The sequence below is a fragment of the Lotus japonicus genome, chromosome 3, assembly GCF_012489685.1.
Source record: "Lotus japonicus ecotype B-129 chromosome 3, LjGifu_v1.2".
Taxonomy (NCBI): Eukaryota; Viridiplantae; Streptophyta; class Magnoliopsida; order Fabales; family Fabaceae; genus Lotus; species Lotus japonicus.
The window spans coordinates 35,435,174-35,459,524 of NC_080043.1; the positions used below are offsets into that span (position 1 = coordinate 35,435,174).

Sequence of the window (24,351 nt, forward strand, 5' to 3'; positions counted from 1 at the left end):
GAGAGGTCAATTCCAACCCAAGTCCCCAAATTACAACAATCTTCCAATATGATTGCAATTTAGCCTTAAGCAAAGGTGCACCCAAGCTTATCATGCATAAGAGAATTGAGAAATAAGGTAGATTCAAGAACAAGGGCATAGGGATAGGAATTAAGACTAGAAATTCATGAACTCACATTGAACCCAAAGCAAAAGAGAGTACTAGCCACCCATGGCTAGTGAATCCATACAAGAAATTTGAATGAAACCTAGAAATTACAAGGTGGAAGCCTCTCACAAGCCCCAAAAGCAATCCCTAAGCTTCAATACTTGGTAAAAATCTCAAAGAAAATCAGAAGTTTTTTGACAAAATGGCCTAAGCATTATTTATAAGCAAAAATGGTCGAGCTGGGGCGCTTAAGTGCTGCCCTGGGGCGCTTGAGCGTCAGGTGAGGGCGCTTGAGCGCCAGCTGCACGCTCTTGGTGGCTTTTCAACTTTTTGTAACCTCCCCCCCCCCCCTTTGAATGCTTTCTTCAATTCCTTTGCACCTTGGCCTTCCTTCTTCAATGTGTAACCGGCTGAAGCACTTAAGGAAAAAGACCAGGAGTAAAATCAAGAAATTCAAAGGGCTTTTAACCACCTTAGTCCTCATAAAAACATGGCAAAACAAATGCAAGCCCCAAACTTCCTAAAAATGAAAAAACAACCCTCATAAAACTAATAAATTACGAAAACTAAACTCAAACTCAAATAAACACAAAAATGCATGAGAATGCATGAAACACTACATGAGACAAAGAAAAATACTCAAAAACACTCAAGTAAATGACCCTAAAACCACTACTAACATAGGGTCATCATTTATCCCGTGCTTGAGTGTGAGCATCTTGGGCGAGGGACCTTGGGGGATCGCCCAGTCCACAAGTCCACAAGACACCGAGCTCGAATCATGAGAGCTGAGTGTGTCTTTAAACAGAAGAACCCAAGGCGAAGACCATAAAAGACTAAACAATCCCAAAACTTATCAGAATTAAAAAGCAATGGCCAACATGGCCGAGAGAGTAAAGTCAAAAATCTACGTATTTCAAACTTTTCGCTGCACCATCCCTTCCTCAAGCAAATTGAGTCCACAAGCAGTCTCTCGACGATGGCATCTGACCCGCTCGCCTTGCCAGCCCTGCGCACATGCCATGAATCATGATCCCTTGACTTGACAAGTGTCATGCATTCGCCACGCGTTGCGCCCTACTGAGTCTCAACTGTCATTTTTGGAAGGTCTTTTCAAATCTCAGCGAACCCTGCCAACCCAAATTTCGACCAATAACCTTCCGTTATTGTACCTTCTATTAAATGAGTTACGTCTAATTCTGACATTTTTTGAATTCGAACCAATCAGCATCAACGGTTACAACTTTTCGCCTGACATGTTGCCCTCACCTCTTCGGGATTAATGTCACGTTTTCCCAAGTAATCATTCCACCTTTGCCATGATGGACACGATTTCCAAACAAACTCTTAATTCCCACTTTAAACCTTTCCTCTTTCTTTACTTTCGCCATTCTTGAGCATCTGGCAAAAAATCCAAAAGTTATCAACTCAACATTTCCTGTTAGCCTTTCCCCCTCTAACCCAAAAATGACTCCCAAGCGCCGGACCCATAAGTCCTCCCGATCTCAAAGTGCTGCCCCAGCATTCCCCGCTCCTCCCCCGGTGGCTACGCCTCCTGCCGGGGGAACCCCCCTTAACGCAGATGAGATAGATGCCTTTTGGCAACAAATCATCACCGATCTTCCCCAGCCCACAGTTGAAGAACCCGAGCATGCGGCCATTTGTCAAACTTCTGAGCTGTCTACTGACGAGTCCATCGCCGAGTCAATTCATAAGGCTGGAGGGCTCTGCCGTGAAAAGTCTTTGGAAGATGCCCTCATCATCGGTCCGGGCTTGGACATTCGTAGCCCCTGGAGGTGTCGTGGGGTCGATCAAGGGGCTAAACAACCACACTTCTTCTATATCTATGAATATCTCTACCTCAAGTTAGGAATCAAACTGCCTTTTTCTCCGTTTCTTTGCGAAATCATGAGGGAAATCAACGTGGCCCCTTGCCAACTCCATCTGAATGCTTGGGCCTTCATCCGTTGCGTCGAGATCCTTTGCCAAGCTATCGGCCTTGAAGAAAAAGCCTCCCACTTTTTCTACTTTTATGGGGTAGACTCAAAGTGCCTGAAAACGAAAATTCCTGGATGGATTTCTTTGAAATCCCGTTCAGGTCGGCAGCGCTTCTAACTTTACAAGAGTAACGTCAAGAAGGGTCCCGAGCGACGCTATTTCCGTGTGATTGTTCACCCATCTTACCCTGAAGCTTTCACCCGACGAAATGGATCCGTTCTGTTTCCCTTTTACTGGACGAAAAATCCTCGTGATGTGCCCCCGCCAACTGACTCGTCGCTTAGCAATGAGAACAAAGCCACCATCGGCCTTTTCGCCCGACTCCCCATCTTCAAGTGCTCCCAACTATTGGAGGTCGTCCGCAACGACTCCCTCCGCTCACTCTTGGAGGAGTTCGATTTCACCGGAGCCTCGGTGCAACGTGCCTTGGCCGTTGACTCTCCTAAATTTCCTCCTACCTTTAACACCGAGGGAGTGAAACGAAAACGCGCTGCGGCTAGTTTTGACGCCGAAATTGTTGCCCCTCCTGTGAATAGAGTCAGGGGGTCTTCCTCCACTGCCTCCATCCCCTCCACTGAGATGGCGAAAGTCGTTCCTTCTCCAAAAAGATCCGAACCCACGCGGGAGAACACAGTCCAACCTTTACCCTTAAGAGCGATCCGAAAATCCAAAAAGGGTGCTCATGGTATTGATGCCCCCTCTCCCCAGAAAGAGAAAAAGAGGAAGAAGAAGGTGAAGAGACCCGAGGTTAGCGACACTGCTGCTTCCCTTCAAGACCTGGGGGGCGAGAAAAACGCCTCTCCAGGAGACGCTGAACCCTCGCCCTACCCTGGAGGAGCTACTGTCGGTGAGCCAACTCCAGAGGGGGTCCCTTTAACGGTTCTCTTTCCTGATCGCCAACCTCCTCAAGTCGAGGCGACCCTAGATTAAAACTTGCTTGCCCGCTCGGTGGACCCACAGAGTGAAGACCTTGCTCCTTGCACCCCACCATCTCCCTGCCAAATCCCTTTCAAGGCCAATTCCACTTCCACTGGTGACCAGACAGGCTCCATTCCAAACCAGCAGACTTCTCCTACTGACTTCGTCTTCTCTGATGATTTCTTTAGGAGCACAAGAGTGGCCGAGATTCCCGACCTTGATCAGGCCGCACATGAAGCTTTGTTTAACCTTCTGCGCGCGGGGTGTCTCTTCGTCCAACTGTCTCAAGACTCAGCTTCTTCTCTAGAGATGGAGAGACTTCAGCAGGAGGTTGAGGGTCACCAGGCAGCGGCACAGGAAGCGCACCGCAAGTACGAGGAGATGTTGACCCAAATGGTGGCTCAAACCAAGAAACAAGCACACATATGCGTAGAGCTTAATCGTTATGAGGAAGACATATTGGCTTGTAAAGATAGGATGGGAGAATTGGAGCTGGATTGGTTTGACCTGCAACAGGGAGTGATCGCAAGGACAAATTCGATCAACGTTGGTAGGGCCAAATGCGTTTTTAAAGATCGGGAAATCGCTTCCCTCCTCTGTGATCTGGGGGACACGAATGAGTCCCTCGCCGACGTGAGGTTGCAGCTTGAAGAAACGAATCGGGCCCTCGCCGAGAAGGATTCCTAGATCAAGACTTCCCAGGCTAGGTCCGTAGCTTGCGCTGCTGCGGAGGTTGTGGAGGAGCGAGGTCGTGGTTTCTTCCTCGCTAAGGCTAAAGTTCAACATCTCTATAAAGGGATCAACCTTGATGGCATGGGAGATTTTAAGAAGGTTACTCCTCACGGGCTCATTGGTCGAGATGACCCCCCGGGCTATTCTGCCGAGCGCTTCGCTGAAATTGAGGAAGAAAAGATGAGGGAGAAATGTTAATGCAACATAATTGTATTCGTACTAATTGTATACACTTTGTTTTTTTGGTGATTGAATTGCATTTTTATATTCCTTTAACTTGCTTCGTTCATGGTTTTACTCTCGCATTTCGCGTCGCCGTTTTGGGTTCATCCGTGTAGCGATTTTGAAGGTGTGCCAAATAAACTAGGACTTTTGCTCAGCTTTTGAACCGAGGCTTTTCTTCGCACCAATATTTCCCGTAAGAGTTGGTGCGGTCTCGGCGGTTTTCTCCCGCCAAGGGCTTATACTGCAGGGGGCCCAATGGCCATATGGGTTTACCCAGACTTACGCCTAGTTTATATTCTCGCCACATATTTCGGGGAGGTCTCTTATTCCCAGATTTCGGGGAGACTAAGGGGACAAGGGACTTGCCCCATTTTGGGGATAAGTCGCTTTCCCGCACACATCGCCAACGGGAAATCAGCATTTCGCCCTGGACTTCCCCGGAGCAATCCCTAGACATCAAGGTCGTGTTGGGATTGCCACCTTCGAAGAATTTTTCTCACCAGGCGAACGTGATATAATGATCGAATTTTTTCTATCTGGGTTGTGTCGGTTCGCACCGGACTTTCCCGGAGAAATCCCCAGACATCAAGGTCGTGTTGGGATTGCCACCTTCGGAGAATGTTTCTCACCGGGCGAACGGAGTTGAATGATTTGAGCTAGGAGTATTTCTGGCGAATATCCTTTTGTATTTGATTTGTTTAGATTTTTACATTGAGGGATGTCTCATTAAAAAACTCCCGTGTCGGAGAAAAAGAGTCCATCTTTATTTTTAGTCCTACTTCGTGGCTAACCCCAATCGCCATCCTCTTTGCCGCGCCCCTGCTTGCCTAGCTCTTCCCTCAAAGTATGGTGCCCAGCTCTTCCTCTTTCGTCCCCGAGGTACTCGTTATCCATTCACTCGCAGAATGCCCATTCACCTCTAGTTCTTTCTTTTGCCTGTTACCCCTGACCTTCTTGTTCCTAGAGGCCATTTCTCTCGCCACGGATTTCCTTTTGCTCCTACCACAGTGTGCCGAGCCTTTCTTCTTCCGAAAGCGGTCAGGCACTTTGCTCAACCTTTGTCCATAATATTCTCGCTGAGATGCTTCCAAGTCCATGCTTCGGCCCATCACCACTTTCCCCTTCCAGTCGCCTGGTCCCATGCTCAAAAGAGCTGACGTTTTGAACCGCGGAAAGTTCCAAAGTGTAGCGTCCTTCGGACTCCAGCTGAAGAGGTCAAAATTGCCATCTACCAGCTTTTCCAACCGTCTTTCTTGCTCAAGGGTGAGCCTAGGCTCAATCACCAACACCCCCCTACTGAACTTATACCTTTCCAGGTCATCCATGATGCCTGCTCAGCGTTCTTCCGCTGTAATGTCTATGAACGGTCCGTCCCATTCCGTCTTCCCGACTTCTTCTTCAACTCGCCTCTAGTAGTTCCTCTGCCTTTTCGCCCTCCCATGGTCTATCTCCCGCGTCTCAACCCTTGACCTACTCTGCTCGTTCTGACCTTCCTGTTGGATGTCAATTTCGTGACACCGGTTTCCCTCGCCTGCTCCTTTTTTCCCGTAATGATGAGACAATTATTGTAGCATTCCCTCGCCCTTCTTTGATCAACCACAATTGTCCCCACCTTCCCACAAAGCAGCGGGTACTTTACTGCAAGATGGGCTGTTGAAATGACGGCGCACAAACGGTTTAAGGTATTCCTCCCAATGATAACGTTGTACGAGCTACAACTTGTATCACCAGGTACCTTACACGAAGGAGCTTGGCGTTGTCCTCTACTCCGAAAACGGTGTCTAGATCTATATAACCTCGCACCCATACCTGCTCGCCCGAGAACCCTACTAGCGTTCCTGTATAGGGCATCAAATCCTTATCGGTTAAACCCAGCTTATCAAACGCATCCCCGTAGATGATATCGGCGGAGCTACCTTGATCCAAAAGTACCCGGCGAACATTAAAGCTGTTGATCCGAACCATAACGACCACCGGATCATCTTTATGCATTTTGACTCCCTCAAAATCCGCTGATGAGATTACTATATCCGGACGCTGGAAACCAAAAGGAGCTTGGTATTGTTGCACCGAGGTTACTGCCCTGACATGTCTTCTTCTCGCTGATGTTGTATCTCCTCCTCCGCCGAAACCACCTGCAATTGTATTAATTGTGCCCACCGGTGGGTCGAGATCTTTATTAAATGTTTCTTCTGCGTTCTTTTTCTTGGTAGCCAGTGTTTCCTTTTTTCTGCACTCGGCGTGCGGCGGCGATCCTCCCGTCGGTGATCATCCTGCTGGCGAGAGTTCCTATACCTATTTACCTGTTGTCGCTCGCCATTCCAACGCTCATTGCGGTCATTTAGCTGCGCTCGCCCTGCTCTGATGAGCTTTTCTATCTCATTCTTTAAAGTAAAACAATCCCATGTATCATGTCCTGCTGGCCGACGATACTCACACCACTTAGTCTCATCTGATTTTGGTCGCGGCTGGTATGCTTCCCTTTCGCCCTCTTCAACGGCATGGGTCGCCTTGACCTCACGGAGCAACTCTGTTAGATGATCACTCAGACTCTTTCCCGACTCTCCACGCCGGCGAGAGTCAGCCTGGTTCCAGGGTCGGCGACGCTCAGCATTGTCCCTCCTAGGATACAAAGGGTCTCTCGTTGTCTTCTCCGCTGCCCGGACTTTCCTGTCTCGCCTCTTACTCCCTTCAACCTTGTCATTGCTTGCTTTATCCTCTGGCGACGCGTCCCCCTGATCACCATCCTTTTCCACCTTCGCCCTTCGTCGCTTGAAAGCGCCATCCTCCTCATCAAGGATGTACGTGTTCGCCCGCGCGCGTACCTCTGCCATCGATTTGGCCGGCTTACAACTCAGTTTGTTGTTTAGCTTTCCAGGTTGTAGACCATTTTTGAAGGCCCGGGCACAGGCATTCGGCTCCGATTCCTCAATCTTTACCGACGTAGCACTGAATCGTTTCACGTATTGTTTCAGAGTTTCCCCTGCAGATTGTCGCACGTCGTACAAGTCCTCGATCGTCACTTGCTTAGTCTTGCTCGTTGAGAACCAGACGAGGAATTTGGACGAAAAATCTCGGAAGTTGGTGATGGATCCTCGCGGAAGAGTTGTGAACCACGCCATTGCTGTTCCTTTGAAAGTTGCTGGAAACATTCTGCACTTGACTGCGTCGGAAGCGGCGCTAATCACCATCTTTGTATTGAAATACAGTAGGTGTTCCTTTGGATCTGCTTTTCCACTGTATGTTTCAAGGACTATATTCTTCATATTATCTGGAATGGCCACCTCCCTTACCGCTGCTGAAAATGGCTCAAATTCAGCCACAGCCTCTGCTTCGCGCTCTCCTTCGTCCTGCTGCTCGTAACGATAATACTCTAGCTGCTCCTAAAGATAGTCGTGTTGTTGCCTTATCTCGTCGATGTTGTTGATCAAGCGTCTCCAATCTTGGCCAGAGATCGGAGCTTGAGGTGCCTGCGTCTCTCCTCCTGAGTCCACAGGCGACTGTTCTGGCGACCTTCTTTGTTCCGGGGACGTTGGCGGTGAAGGCAGCGGAGGTGTTGGAGACGGAGGAGGCGGAGCTGGAGGAGTTACTGGAGTTGCTTCCTCGCGGTGCCGTCTAGCGGCGCGGACGGCCCCGAACGCGACGCGATGGCGAAGTGCGCCGCCGCACGGGGTCTTCTTCCCGTCGTCTGCGACGTGTTTCCATCGGCACCTACGAACGTTTACCAAAAACCCAAGAACTAACGAAATGTCTCACAGAAAACCAGAGAATTTCTCCTTCAAATCACGATCCACGTAGTCCGGGAATCAAAATTTACTAATCCCCACAAACGGCGCCAATGTTCCGGTCAAGAACATAGAATCAAGGCATGGTGCCTAGAGTGTGTGGAGTGTGATCGGAAATCTTAGAGAGATGAACTCCTAACTGTTTAGAGAGAGTAAATATAACTGAATTTCAATGTTGTTATTGCCAAATGAGCTAAGAGTCCCTTACAATTGGTACCTCCCCCTATTTATAGGGGCTGAGTTGGGCCTTCGCGCCTTTAGTCAGTCCTAAGGGGCCAGTTGGGCCACAGGGTGTGAGGCCCAAAAGACCTGGGTATATCTCGTGCTTAAGTGTAAGCATCTTGAGCGAGGGACCCTGGGGGCTCACCCAGTCCAAAAGAAAATTAACAAACAATAACAAAGAAGAAGCAAAAACAAAGAAGAAGCAGTAGCAAATCGGGAAGGAAGAATGAAATGAAAAAAAAATAAAACAAACAGGACAAGGAGAGAACAAGATGGACTGATGGAGAGAAGCTTGCCCACGAACAGAGTAGGAGACGCGAGAGGCGGCGCGCGGCGGCGGCGCGCGAGACGGCGGCGGAGGCGGCGGCGCGCATGCTGAGTGGAAGAACACGTGAGAGAGGTCAGAGGAGAAGGAACCTAGGTCAGAGGAGAAGGAACGCGTAGTGGAAGAGGAACGCGATCCAGGTTGAAAATAGGTTTAGTTTTAGGGATTTTTAATAAATTTGGGATTTTTTAACTTGAAAAAAAAAACCCTTGACTCAGTGACTCGGTCATGACTCGCGAGTCGACCGAGTCTGACCGAGTCTGGCCAGAAAACGAGTCTGGCAGCGAGTGGACTCGTTTTTCCTATGTATCTAACAACCTTGGATGGTACAACTAATGAGGGAAAATGAGGAAAACAAGTGGCGTAGGAAGGGTTAAGGAGAGAGGGAGCAGTGAAGGTGGTGAATTTGGTGGTTGAGGCGGTGAGTCTGATCATAAAATGGTAGTGTTGGAGTTGGAGGGTGGGAGAGATAGGGGTGCGGGGAAGTGTGAAAAAAAACTAACTTTAAAAAAAAAGACACATGTATGCCTACGTGTAAGTATTTACCCCGTGAAAATTTTAAGAAAATGTCACCTTTACACTATGTTTGGTAGAGTAGAGAGAGATAGAGAAGAGAGAGTAGATAAGAGAGAGATTGAGTAGAGAGAAATAGGTGAGAAATAGAGTGAATTTAAGAGGTTGTTTGGTATGATAGAGATAAAGGGAGAGATGAAAAATAATGAGGTGGAAGAGAGAGAAAATATTAACTTTTGATTAAAATAATTTTTTTTTGAAAAAAATGAACAAACGGTTTAAAACCGCCACTAAGTAGCCAAAAGTAGAAAAAATAATAAAAAAAAAAACGCAGCCCCTTGTTACTGTTCCATTTCTCTCCAAATTGGAGAGACCCCAAAAAGGGGTGGGACCCACCTCTGCAACCCCCTCCCCCTCCTCCTCTCTTCCACCAAACAAGTTAACTTCCCCCATCTCTCTCCTATCTCTCTCTTGCATCTCTTTCTTCTATCTCTCATAGAGCATCTCCAATGCATGGTTGTTAGTTGGGTTGCTTAAACACTATTCTGGTGGGCCCAAACTTACACGTAGGATTTAAGCAACCCTAGCAAAATTCGCTCCAACCACAGTTGCTTATTTTACTTTTGGTTAGGTCCCACTATACCTCATATATTTATATTATTTGAAGGTCATGACACTATTCAAGTACATGAATGAAAGAGAAAATATAATTTTTTAGCTAAAAAGTAAGGAGAGAGAAAATAAGCAATCGTTGCTTAAATAAGCAACTGTTGCTTAAATTTAAGCAACTAAACTGCCACGTCATGTTGCTCCAATGGTGTTTCAAAATAAGCAATGTTGCTTAAGTGTCCAACTGGATTTAAGCAACCCCCATTGGAGATGCTCTTATAACAAACAAAGTGTTAGTGCTTACATGGACTTTTTGTTTGCTTTAGAAGGAAAACCTAGCCTAATGACAAAGACCTAAAATAAAATTCAAAATTTTGGAGGTAATGAAAATGGAAGGAAAAGTTACAATAGTCAAATTAGAAAATGAGGTATATTTTTTTTTGGTACATAGAAAATGAGGTATATTGAATAAACTTATTTAAGCTTTGATATTTTACTACATACGAATAATAAATCTTTTGATATGGATAGGTCTTGTGTTTGATTGGTGAATGTAAATGCCTCACTATGAGAGGTAATCTCACCATGATGTGAATCGATGTTACTCTCTTGAGCAGGATGCCTCATGTGAAGGGTACATGACTACATGAGGTCCATTAGGGTGGTTTGTGCGTTGTTTTTCTTAGGAGGTTTTGATTTTTGATTTTTTTTCCCCTTGGTTGACCTTTAGATCTAAATTTGAATAGTCGTGATTAAAAGTTAGTTAATAGTCACATGATCATTTAAAAATATCATTTATGAGATTTAATATTTTAACCATGATCATTCAATATTTGATCGAACAATCATGATTTTTTTTGAAAGTTAAATAGATAGATATATAAATATATGAAATGTTGAGAAATAACCCCTTTCAACGTGGGTAAAATCACCTAACAAAATACTCAGCTCCAAAGCCTACTAAAGAACCATTAAAAACCCTCCCAAACAACCTCTAAAAACCTCCCAAAGAACCATTATTAAAATTCCCAAAGAACCTCTAAAAATCATGATTTATTTTTATCACTTACATATAAGGACATTTTTATCATAAGATTCATCTTTATATATATATATATATATATATATATATATATAATTTTCTTTTTTTTTTGACGGGCATATATAATTTTCATAAATGATGAATTGGTCAGATTTCAAATAAATAATTCTTGTTTTAATTGATGATTAATTAGTCAAGCTTGAAGAGGACCATCATATGCGACCAAGTCGAAGGAGAATATATACAATCATTGTTTTAAAATATTGGGAGCAAAGACATGGTAAACAGTAATTAACAACAGGGAAAAGACTCAGAAAATTGAGGTACAGGCATCCAAGTGCATGCATATTCTCCGACAAGGCTCACTATGAGGAGCAAAAAAAATAAGGTCAAGCTCTACGAATTATTGGAATATCCCGTTCAGTGGCATCTTGGAATACTATGAAGACTTTGTCTGTCCGTGGATCGCCACCACCGAATTTCCATGTGCATTTTGCTTAATTAAATTGACTTATCCTCCCCTTAAAATTTGATTACTCCTCTACCTCTCAACTCGCCTATATTTTCCTACTTTACCAACTTTTATGATTTCTGATTTTGTGTGGTTTGCTATGAGATTTGGAAACGTTCCTCTTAGGGCACCTTCTACCTTGATTTTGTAATTTGTAATTGTCGTAAATTTAGCTTTTAGTTTTGATTCCTTTAATTTTTCTTCTATTCGTCGTGCTGATGATATTGTTGCTTGATAATTTGGCTAAGCTTCTATTCCTCCATTTCGTAAAAAAAAAACTTTTATCATTACAAATTAGTATACCGTCGGGGTCGACCTTTAACGGTGCTACGGATTGCTCTGATGATCGTGCTTCTAAGGTTGGAGGCCTCCGAGGCGATGGGAGGAATGATGATAACGCGAAAGAATTGTCGAAGGTTGCGTTTCAGAAGAGGAGGGGACAGGTTCAGTTCATAATGGTGCTCAACATGACAGTCGGAGCTCTCTGTTCGTCGATGGCATCTCCGATGTAGTTTCGTATTCACAGGTTCGGGACCCGTTCTCCCAGTATGGTCAGATCAATCGGATATTAGTGCAGAGCCATAAGAAACCAAGTAGAAGATGGCGTTTTGGATTCGTTCATATGCATGGCCTCTGTTAGTGCTACTGTTGAAGCTCGCACTAAGCTTGATGGCACACAGTTTGGTAGCGCATACTTAGTTGTGTCGGTGGCGAACAAGGTTGGGGCGTCGAGGTTTCGTGATTGTTTTTGGTGGAGAAGAAATATTGGCTTAGTTAGGGCTCTTTCTTTGCCTTTGCAAGGATCGACAGTTCCTCGAGCTTGGGGGTCCTTGTCGTATGCACCCTGATGAGGTTTTATTCCCGGAAGCCTTTTGCAATGTTTCTCTTGTTTCTGGCAACGTGCTGCTTCTTCAAGGAAACCTCGCTGGTGGGTCGGTGACTTCCTCTCTTGCTAGGTCTGATGTATCCGATGCTACCACTCTTGCGTCTATCGATGCCTTGGCTATTGTTATTCCATTACAGCCTAGTGTTTCTGTTTCTGGCACACCTATGTTGGATGGAGTTGTGGTTGTCGGTGTCCCTTTACAGCTTGGTGAGATGATGTATGTGGCTGCTGATACGTCTAGCGAAGACTTCAAGGTCTACATCAATGATGTATTGAAATTTTGTATGAAAGTTGGTTCTGTTTTTTAAATAGATGAGGTGGACTAGCGTACGTATGGCGATGAGATTCATCGTGAAATTGTTTCTTATTTTGATTTGAGGATGAATGAGTTGAGGATAACGCTGGCATCAAACTTCCTTCCTAGAATAGAGTTTGTGGTTCATATATCTTGTAAGCCCTTGATTGATAGTGAGCGTGGTGAACCTATGGATGGTTGTTCAATGGAGCTTGAGGTTCCAAATGGGGATGATGACATTGTTTCGTTCGCGCATGCTGGCAAAGAGTCAGAGCTGTTGCAGATTTGAATAAACTACATACGTTTAGTAAAAAATTACTATTATTTTTCAATGTTAATTAATGTTTTGTTTGAGTTTTTTCAGAAAGAAAAAACACATACACTGTTTACATTGTTGGACTGGTCATACCTCCTCGTAGGTGAGGCCTGCCGAGATCAACGACCATATGCATAGTATATAAGCAATGGGCGACAAAGATTTGTGCTGAAGAAGGACTTTGGTTTCCAAGCTACGCAAGATTTGGACGCTTTCTCATGGCGTTGCTTGTTTGACCCATGTTGGGTGAGCAACACGCAGGGATAGACGAGTTTAGGTCACATCTTGGCAGACTGACCCTTCTAGTTCTAGGCAAGCAACTTGGCTCTAGGTCATTAGTTAGAGTAATTGGCCCACATGGGTATTAGGTCGTTTCTTAGTAAGACCTAATACCCCAGGTAAATTAGGTTTGGGGTTAAACCTTATTTCACTATGAAAGGAAATGATCTCTTGTAAATATGACATATTTAGATATATTGAAATACATAGGTTTTGTTTTTTAAAAGACTCTAAATTTCGATTAGGGTTTTGGTTAGGTCACCGTCACTATTTCACTAGATCATGAACAATTATCAACCAATCAGATTCCAAAGAATTGAGAAAAATAATTTTGTATTTAATTTAATTGAATAATGTATCATATATTTAAAATCTGATTAGGTAACATTGCATCAAACTTAAATTTATATATTTTTATCATTTTTCAAAGTTTTTATATATTGCATATATTAACACAAAATCAGTTTAACAACACCTAAATTAATTTTCAGAAGTATAAATATTTACATAACATTGCTTTTGTAGCATCAAATTATGCTGAATAATTTTTATTAGGAGCAAAGTGTGAAAAGTAAAACTCATAAAACTATGTCTTATTCTCATTGAATCATTATTTATTTGAGTGTGGTTTGAGAAGAGAAAAATAGTATGAATAGAGTTAGGGGAGAGAGGGTGAATTCACCCTTATTTTTTTATTTTTATTTTTTGAAACTGAATTCACCCTTATTTGATAAAAGAGAGTTATGGGTACCATCATCTTTGTTTGGGTCTTCACAATTTGTGAAGAAAATGAGTAGTAACACACCCATATCTCTCACTACCTTGAAAATTTCCTATGAAATTTAAAATTTGAAAATATTATATAACTTTTTGTAGGAAAAAATTGTTAACAAAATTTTAGGAAAATATTGAAGAAAAGTTTGCAAAAATTTGTATCTTTCAAAATTGTGGTCGTCTAAACTACCATAAATTAGCCACCACAATTTTCATTTCATATGTAAAAATATGAATTCTTTCCCTTGCAATTGTGGTGGGCCAAACCGCTGCAATTTGATCACCACAATTTATTTTTTTTATCAATTGAGTGTCGCACAATGCTGGGATTGATGAATCATTTTCCATACATAAATAATGTTTATGGCTCATCTCCACGTTCGTATAGAAAACTCCAGTTATGTACTACCTCTGTTTTTTATTAATTTTTTTTTGTTACATCGGAAAATAAACAACAACAAGAACAACTACAAAGCAGCCAAACGATCCCTCATAATGAGGGTTTCAAGCTCCATAGGCGGAGTATCTAGCAGACAAAAAGGCAGTTCTGGGTTCGAAGCTCCTCTTTTGGCTAACCAGTCAGCAGGCATGTTACAATCACGGCTGAAGGCACTCAAAGAGACTCTCCACGGTCTATCCAATAACTGAGTAATATCATCCAAGATAGGGAGGAAACGTCTGCTGTCAACCTCTCCCAAGGATTTTAGAAGCTCACCACAATCCAAATTGCAAATCACATCTCTGAAGCCTGCATCCCAAGTTATCTGTAATCCTATTTTCAAGGCCCAAGCTTCTGATTAGAAAAATAAATTATTTTTATATATTTTTGTCCTCTTAGAGTCTCAAGAGACATTAATTGGTATTTTTCCAAATATGTTTGTGTGAAAATAATAAATTAAAAGAGATAAAATCAATTTTAAAGAATAATATAGAAAAATAAAGACTACTTTAATGAAAGTTAAAAAAATAATTGTATTTCTTAATAAGTGTGTTTCTTCTTTTTTTAGATAGTTAACTAGGAATAGATGTACTATGATCGGTATTTGAATATCAGTGTTGATTTGTGTACCACCAAATTTGGGAGACAGCATGACACCTGCAATGTAGATTTCTTTTTAATGAACTCTGCTATTTGGGGCGGTTAAAAACGGACACAAATTGTCAAAGACCGCCACAAATTGCAGATCTCGGGTGTTCGAAAGTTAGTGTTACATGAACCATTTTTTTTTAGTTTAAACCAAAAGTATTCTCTATTGAGACAATCATCTTCGATCCGGTGTGCTGAAGGTTAAAAATCTCCCAAAAGTCGTGCTTTTAACAATCGAATTGTCAATCTTAGGAGTCCAAACCGCTATTTTTAACCACTACGATCGACATGAGCTAATTGTTTTAAAATGGCACGCGCGCGGCGCTAGGGCGGGGAGGCCCTGCATCTCTTCCTTGTCCTCATCTCCATGACGGGGTGAATTTGTGTACCACCAAATTTGGGAGACAACATGACACCTAGAATGTAGATTTTTTTAATGAATTCTACAATTTGTGGTAGTTAAAAACGGACACAAATTGTCAAAGACCTCCACAAATTGCAGATCTCGGGTGTTCGAAAGTTAGTGCTACATGAACCATTTTTGTTTTTTTTAGTTTTAACGAAAAGTGTTCTCTATTGAGACAGTAATGTTCGACCCGGTGTGCTAAAGGTTAAAAATCTCCCATAAATTGTGCTTTTAATGATCGAATTGTCAATCTTAGGAGTCCAAACCACTATTTTTAACCACTGCAATCGATATGAGGTAATTATTTTGAGATAGCACCCGCACGGGGAGGGGGTGGGGAGCCTCTCATCTCTTCCTTGTCCCCATCCCCATGACGGGATGAATTTTCGCCCTATCCCCAATCTTTACCTTCCTGCGGGTCCCCACGGTTCCTATGGGGACAATTAACACATTATTAAAAATCGAATAAAAACAAAATTAAATATAAAAAAAAACTTTCTACCTGGACTGCAAATTGTTAAATATAGAACCCACAAATGAGAATGGATCATGTCAAATTCACTGAAAATCTATAATAAAGTTCAAATAGCATTGATTAAAATTCATCATGTGAAGTCTAAAACATAAGAAATTTGAAATAGGGTAATAGTGGTAATAAATTTAGGGTTTTTACTTTTATACTAGATAAAAAAAAATTGACGTTATACTTATTCTTTAATCTGATTGCATTATTATTATTTTGTTTTTTTTATATAATTTGCTATGTTTATGGTCTTTTATACATTTTTTTTATTTACTACTTGACTTTATTATTAAGGGTACTATTGAATTTTTACGTATGTATACGGGGTGGGGATCCAACAGGGCGGTGAGGGTGATCCCACTCTCCCCAGATTTGGCTCGAGGGGATTTTTGTCCCCATACCCACGAAAAAAAATTCTTCAAGATCGGAGGCCCAAATGGAGCAATCCCCACAGGGATCTCCATATGCACGTGAAGACAATTGTTATCCCTAGTCTTATTCATAAATTTCATTGCAGATGTGAGCCCCATGGAAGTGGCAAATGTGTTGAGAGCAAAATATTAGGTATCTTGTAACGGCTAGAAGGTGTTTTTGTCGGTAGAGAGTGAGTCGATGTAGTTATGAGATGTAGTTAAATGGAGCAAATTAGCCGTTATGGAAAAGTTTTGCACTCGAGAGAGATATTTGAACAAGTAACAACACAAATACAAATTATCAGTCCAAAATACAAATCGTCAATTAGAGAATCATTGTGTTGGTTTCATAGTTGATTCACACGGTTGTGCCTGATCCCATTTATTTGAACTAATATTAGTGTAAATATATTTACATTATCAAGTGTATCCAAATGAAACTCTTTTTGATAGAAGAAGTTAAAAAAAAACAAACAACGAAAACAAAATATCCAAAACAACTATAGTCCGATGTACCTGTCCCTATAGTATCTGCAAGGAGGAGAGGGACCAAATCGCTAGGGGTGGAATTTGTTGGATATTTTATGAATTAGCATTAATCATTTAATCAGAATGTGTAATCTTTGAATTATGAATATATCAATTATTATATATTAATATTAATTTTAACGTTTAACCACTTGATGAATATTACTATTGGGTTTTTCTGATAAGTAACTTGTGATGGGTTGTGTTATTTATATTTAAGCTTAGTAAGAGGTCCATGCTCTCATCGGATAGGGTTATAAACTTGTCTCCTCATTAGGTATCTAACCTACTCTACACACTTATCAGAACAGAGAACAGTTTTTCTTACACGTATTATTAAGGATTTGTTCAAGAACATTGGACTATTCTCTTATATCAGGTATGCAAATATGCAAATATTATGATTTGGTTATATGTGTATATATTATTGAACATGTTATGATTTTGTATCTAAAATTCTATATAGACTACCCTTATAAATTTCATCAGAATTAACAACTCCATAGCTTGTTGTGCTCTCACTTTAACTAAATAATCCGCACACGTATTGCCCTCACGAAGAATCAGGGCCGGTCCTGACATTTTGGAGGCACTGGGCAAATAATAAAAATGGACCCTTAATAATTTTTTTAAGGAACATTATCTATTTAAATTATTTAGTAAAGTACGGTAGTTTTTTGAGAAAAAGCAACGGACGTGTGCCCCAGTCAAAAAACCGTGGCCAAAAAACTAAAAAGGCAACGGTTTCTAAGCTGTTGCATAAAAACTTTATGCATCACTTTAGGAAGCAACTCAAGACAAAGCTGGAGAGTGGAGAATCAGGCTATAAAGTGCATCTTCTCATGTTATGATCAGCAAAAGAAAAGGCAACAGTTTCAAAGCTGTTGCATAAAAACTTTAGGCCACACTTTAGAAACTATAGCCTTTGAGAATTTTTTTTTTGAGGCCCCTTCATTTTGGAGGCCCTGGGCTGTGGGCCTGCTTGCACATGCCCAGGGCCGACCCTGCGAAGAATATAAAGCAACTGAACATTTCAATGCCTATTAAGTAAATCTTTGATATTCTCAATCAAAACAACAAAGACATGAACATAGAAGGAGGGTGCAAGACCAAATTCACAGCATAAAAAAAATCAAAGTAACAAGTGAGAATCTGGTACCCATAGGCCATAGCTGATAGCTCCAAGCCAATAAGACCATGAAAAATCGCTGCAAGCTCCATATGGAGTATATCGGTGTCCCTTCCTGCTAACCCATAGAAACCCGCAAGCTTCTCTTATTAACATAAATATTATCTTCAATAAATATTTTAATTTTTTTTAATTCCTTAATCATTTCCACGCTAGCCAGTCTCAAATTTCACAAAAAAACTAACGTAAAATGTGTCAGACAGGCACTTCAATAATTAACCAGACACACACATCTCATTCTTAAATCGCATTTTACATAGAAAGATGCGTTTCTTTCCTTAAAATTTATCTTTATTTTTTTTGACATATTAAAATTTAGCATTCTAGAGTGAATAATGATTGCTATTTTAAAAAAGCTCCCAGGAATTTAGCTCGTTTTATGTAAGAAAATAAAAACACCAGCAATATTGGCATGTCCAGTAACAACTAACACAAACCACTGGAATAGACTCGTGTTTCCTTTCCTATGGTCTGGTGGGAATAGACAACACAGAAGAGACACACATGACACGCACGACACTGCACAAGTTGAAAAAGAAAATTAATAAACAAAATTGGGACCATGGATAAATTATTTAATTAAATCAACCAATAAATGTTTTATATCATTTATTATTTGTACACTATCTTTCTATTCCACCCCAATACCACATCAACTATGTTACAATTTTTACATAAAAAAAAATTTATGTTACAATTTTCAATTTTCAAGTATTCCACACAACTGGTCATAAGTGTTAGGTTTAACTCTCATTTCTCCATAGGCTGAGAGTGTAAATTCTCTCGCGCTTAATAAAATCACAGTTGGTAGACAATTCTCTTCAGAAGATATGTCAGTACTCCTCTTACCTAGAAGTGTGTCAAGCAACCAATTATCCTCAAATTTAAGCTCTTGGGTAAGGGTCAAATGAAAAGTTTTATATTATATTCTTTCTTTTTTCAATGTTTTATATTATATTCTAACACACCCTCATGCAAGAGTCATTTGTGTTTGAAGCGTGAATAAATGCACAAGCTCACCCACCATGTGCTTAAATTTCATTTTTTAATAGAAAGTGAAGGAAGTAAGGATCGAACTCTAGATCGCTAAGTCATAAAGACTCTGATACTATGTCAAACAACAAATTATCCCAAAAACTTAAAATTTTAGGGTTAATTGATTATTTGACCGAGTGAATCTCTGCTAGTTTCTCCAGCCTATTATTGGCGGCCAGTAAATTACTTTGTTGTGTCGAATATTCATCTATAGATGTAAGAACTGTGTTAGTCGACGATCGGTAAGTCACGGAGGACATGTTGTCCCTAACCATGTCCTGACCCTTGGTAATAAAGATTATTTTTTTATTATAGAAAAGCAATTTGTTTAAATAAATGAAAGGACTCGATCCAAGGGGAGAGAGTGGGTGTTGATATGTGTGTTGGTTTGTTTGTGTGGCGTGGTCATTACTCATTACTCATTCATAACCCTTTCATTCCAACACCTTGTAACGCCGTTTCCTTTCTTCCCATTTTTCTTACAACAACAACAACAACTCAACAGACAGAGACAGCGCGTCCTCGTCGTTGCTGCTCAAGAAACTGCTTCCCAATTCTGTAACCGTTTCCTCAGAGACCATAATTGCTTTTCGCTTCCTCACACTTTTCACACTGTCTCTTCATCTTCAACTGGATCTCGTGATAACAGTTCAGAGATTGTTGTTGTTGTTGCTGCTGGTGCCAAAAGCGTGACCAAAAAACGCTCTGGGTGTGGTTTTTGTGCTTGTTGATTTGACTGGAACAAGCGATGATGATGATGAACCGTGGGTCAAATGTTTCAGCTGAAGGTGGGTATTGAATCAATCAATGTTTCTTCTTAGAATCTGAGGTTTTTTTTGTTGTGGTGGCTGATTTTTTTGTTGTTTGTGGTGGAGCAGTGGGTGGTTCCGGTGGGAGTGGCGATGAGCTGTATGAGCCGCTTTGGAAGCTGAGCGCGGGACCACTGGTTGATGTTCCTCGTGTTGGACAGAGGGTCTTCTATTTCCCTCAGGGGCACATGGAACAAGTGAGTTTTTTTTTTTGTATTCTTCCCTTTTGTTGTGTTACTTTGTTTCCTTTTCTTCTCTTATTTTCAGGAAATTTTTGTTGTCTTAAAATGGAATTGATGGGTATTTTTCTTATGATATGCTGAATTTAATGTTTATTTTCCCTTTTTTTCTTCAAATTCTTACCTTGTTTTGTTGTTTTTTGTTGTTGTAGTTAGAGGCTTCAACCAATCAGGAGCTGAATCAGAGGATTCCTCTCTTGAAGCTTCCAACAAAGATCCTTTGTAGAGTTGTGAATGTTCATTTAATGGTAATTTTCCCCCTAATAATCTTCATACCTTCAATTTTTTATTTTTTTATTTTTTGAAAAATTGTATGAAGGGAAAATTGTAAATCTTGTTTGGTTGTCTCAAGGGATGGTCAGAGGATCATCTGAGTTGTCTCAAGTTAGCAAAATCTTACTTTAAATTTTGGTATGTTTTAGGCTGAACAAGAAACAGATGAGGTTTATGCACAGATTACTTTGGTGCCCGAATCTAATGTAAGGCTCCGCCCCTTTTAATTTTCGGTGCTTTTTGTGGTCAACCTTGGATTCTTTTCTTACCTTGTTTAGACTCTTAACAAATTTATTAGCAAGATGAGCCGACAAGCCCTGATCCGTGCCCTGCTGAACCTCCGAAGCCAACAGTTCACTCGTTTTGCAAGGTCTTGACCGCTTCGGATACAAGTACTCATGGGGGCTTCTCTGTTCTCAGGAAACATGCCACAGAATGCCTTCCTGCTTTGGTAATACTATCTGTTTCATTTTTAGTACATTTCTTGTTGGTTTCAACTTTCCACTCCTAGATCGCTTTAGGCCCTAGCGATGTCTGAAAAAACCTTCTGAATTTTCTTTTATTAGGACATGTCACAACAAACACCAACCCAGGAATTGGTTGCCAAGGATCTTCTTGGTTACGAATGGCGCTTCAAGCATATATTTCGAGGTAAATGGCATGAGAAGTTTAGGTTTCCGTCCTTGTGATTTGACTTTCTAATCGCCTAATGATTTTCCCTTGAACTTTTTTCTTTCAGGCCAGCCACGGAGACACCTGCTTACAACTGGATGGAGTACTTTTGTGACCTCCAAAAGATTAGTTGCCGGAGATACCTTTGTGTTTTTGAGGTAAACATTAATTGCTTTCTTGGTTTCATTCATATGGTTTGGATATCTTCTGGATTCTACTGTAAGTTCATTTTAGAGTTCATCTGTTTTGTTATACAAGTTTTACTGTAACTAAGATCTTATGTGTAGAGGGGAAAATGGGGAATTACGTGTTGGAGTGAGGCGTCTTGCTCGTCAGCCAAGTAGCATGCCGTCGTCTGTGATTTCCAGTCAGAGCATGCACCTCGGAGTTCTGGCTACTGCCTCACATGCTGTTGCAACTCAAACTCTATTTGTAGTATATTATAAGCCAAGGTAAATAATATTTTACTTGTTTCAGGAACAAAAAAAAATTTGTTAGTGATAAATCATTATGATTGTTGACATGAGTGAGCTTTTGTTTGCTTAGGACAAGCCAATTCATCATAAGCGTGAATAAGTATTTGGAGGCCATGAACAACAAGTTCAGTCTTGGCATGAGGCTGAAGATGAGGTTCGAGGCGGATGATGCCTCTGAGACAGACAAAAGGTAGTAAAATACTAAAATCCATTGCAGTTAGTTTATTATGTTACCTTTTCCCTCTTAGTCTAACACAAGTTTCATCAGATTCTCGGGTACCATAGTTGGAGTAGAAGATATTTCTCCTCATTGGGTGAATTCGAAATGGCGTTCACTTAAGGTATTGTAATTTTTTACTCTGCAATGGTTTTTTTTTCCTCCAGCAATTGTATTTTATTTATAATTTTCTTTGTCAATCCCCAGGTTCAATGGGATGAACCTGCAGCTGTTACAAGACCCGATAGGGTTTCACCATGGGAGATAGAACCCTTTGTGGCTTCTGCTTCCACACCCTCAGTTCAACCTACAGTTGTAAAAACTAAAAGGCCTCGACAACCAAGCGAAATTCCAGATGTTGGTGAGAAATTGTTTCTAATAACTCCTCCCATTTTTTATATTGATTGAGTTAATAGATTTGTTTGACCCTCTGAATTTTACTTTCAAACTAGACACAACATCAGCTGCCTCTGCTTTTTGGGATGCTGGAATGAAACATGCTGACATGACACAACTTGGTGTTTTATCTGAAAGCAAAAGAAGCGATGTGAGTGGTATGTGGCATCATAAGCAAACTGATATGAATAGTAAAACCAACAGCAACACTATGTCAAGGAACCAGACAGAAGCAAGTTGGCTATCTTCTCCCCATTCGAGTTATCCTTCTCATTTAGTTCAGGACACAACAGATGATAGCAAGAGCGTCTCAGCCTGGCCTGTTTCAAAGCCTCATGCATCCAGAATGAACATCGATTACGTGCTTGATCAAGTTGACAAGGAGAGCAAAGTTGAGACTGCTACGAGTTATCGCTTGTTTGGAATTGACCTTATCGATCATTCCAGGAACTCAGCTGCTGCAGAAAATGCATCTCCACATGTAGTAAATGTACCCAGAGCTGAAGTCTGTGCCACTGCCAGCACCTTGTCCAAAACTGATAGTGGCTCTAAGTCAGATATCTCGAAGGCTTCCGAGAGAAAACAAGAACAGCAGCAAGTACCCCAGAAGGAGACTCAGAGCAAGCAAATTTGTGGCCGAAGTCGCACCAAGGTGTTGATTAGAGATTGTGTATTTAGATGATGGTTTTAGATGTTTTATAATATAGTCTAATAAGAAAAGTTTCTGACTAAGCTTTCTATTGTTGTTCAAAACCTGGCAAAAGGTTCAAATGCAGGGGGTTGCAGTGGGTCGTGCGGTGGACTTGAACACGTTGGATGGTTATGATCAACTTATAGATGAACTGGAGCAGCTGTTTGACTTAAAGGGACAACTTCAACACAGAAATAAGTGGGAAATTGTCTTCACTGATGATGAAGGGGATATGATGCTTGTGGGAGATGATCCATGGCCGTGAGTATCTCCTTAAACCGCTCTCTAGAAAATTAAGAGAATTGGAGAGGGAAAAAATGAGAGTGTAGATATATCATCAATCAGTGTCAAAACTGCACCTTTTATTATACCCATTAATTTAACCATCTCTCCTTAATAACACCAAGCTAATTGGTATCATTCTTTTCTTGCAGTGAATTTTGTAATATGGTGAAAAGAATCTTCATTTGCTCCAGCCAGGATGTGAAGAAGATGAGTTCAGGAAGCAAACTACCAATCTCTTCCATGGAAGAAGGGACTGTAATAAGCTCAGAGACAACCGAAACCTGAAACTTTAACTCTCAGTCTCTTGTCATTTTACCTTTGTGTTTTTGTCAACACCCAACTGTTAATCCTTGTTGCTGCTGCTGTTTGTGGGAAGGAAGTTGTGGTCTATTTTGGCTAGGTAAGTTTCATGTATTAGATGTGAAACACTAGCTAATTGTAACTTAATTTGTAGAGACACCAGGCATTAATTGTGCTAGAAAGACCAAAAAAAAGGTTACTTTAATAAATTAGTGGGAGATGTCAAGTTTAGGCTTAGGATCTGTGAATATATTCATGTTAAGTTGGAAGAGTGTTGGGGATTGATGTGTATTAAGACTTGTCTTTTTTGGTTAAGAGGCCTATTTGTGCTTGTGTTCATAGTGTGCACTGTTGTGCCTTCAAAATATTCCAATTTGGTTGAGTCAATGTCTATTGCTGTCATCAGTGGATTTTAATTATGGCATTAAATTTCTGCAATTGTATTGTTCAGAATTCAGATACCGTGGTCCACTGCACCAGTGTGGCAGTGATTCACCTGACACCCAAATTTCAATTGAGGCCCATGTATTCTTCCCAATTGAGTCAGTTCTCAATAGTTGGTAAAATTTAATTTTACCTCAGATCTCAATAAAGAAGAGTTATTGTATGGACAATGTTGTTCCATTCGAACTATATTTCTAGCTATATTTTCATATTATAAAAAAAATTTGGTTGTACATGAATCATCATGGTCCTTTCAAAAAAAATATGCAATCATGGTAGAGTGTGTTTGGTTCTGCCAATCAAAATTGTACGTATCCTTAAATTCAAATGCTGTGTGAATGAACAAATAACAACACTGATGGTATTTTTGTGCTTTGGCCTTCTCTAAGTGGTATTGAATGTTTAAGATCTGATTCGTTCAGGGAAGAAAGTAACATTCTGAATTAATATTTAGTATTTACTATAGTAGGTGTTTTTCTAACACATTTACTATAGTAGTTTTTTTTTTGAACAGTACTATAGTAGTTGATGAAACTGAAAGTAGTTATTTATTGTCAATGTGATTGTAGTTGTCACCGTTCGAATGTAATGTTGAACCTAGATCTTGCATCTTCTAAGAATATTATTATTATTATTATTATTATTATTATTATTATTATTATTATTATTATTATTATTTGTTTTTAATGTTGTTAACTTGGCCTGTTCAAGCTGACTTTGCTGTGCCAACGATTTTATTTATTCAATAAGATGTTGAAAAGTATATTGACTTCAAGAAGATGTTTAACAG

The 24,351-nt window shown here is 40.8% G+C and overlaps 2 protein-coding genes across 2 annotated transcripts; one reads left to right on the forward strand and one right to left on the reverse strand.

Annotated features, from left to right (window-relative positions):
- Positions 1–6,096: 6,096 nt before the first annotated feature.
- LOC130744043 (uncharacterized) lies at positions 6,097–7,212 on the reverse strand. Its single transcript, XM_057596237.1, has one exon. It carries the CDS (start codon positions 7,210–7,212, stop codon positions 6,097–6,099), a length of 1,116 nt encoding a protein of 371 aa, XP_057452220.1.
- An 11,901-nt stretch (positions 7,213–19,113) lies between these two features.
- LOC130749752 (auxin response factor 9-like) lies at positions 19,114–23,504 on the forward strand. The gene is made up of 14 exons (XM_057603126.1): positions 19,114–19,547; positions 19,638–19,765; positions 19,960–20,055; positions 20,230–20,286; positions 20,379–20,531; positions 20,647–20,731; positions 20,820–20,910; positions 21,040–21,204; positions 21,299–21,418; positions 21,497–21,569; positions 21,653–21,806; positions 21,898–22,493; positions 22,606–22,793; positions 22,967–23,504. Exons 1-14 carry the CDS (start codon positions 19,508–19,510, stop codon positions 23,100–23,102), a joined length of 2,082 nt encoding a protein of 693 aa, XP_057459109.1. The 5' UTR covers positions 19,114–19,507; the 3' UTR covers positions 23,103–23,504.
- Positions 23,505–24,351: the final 847 nt, after the last annotated feature.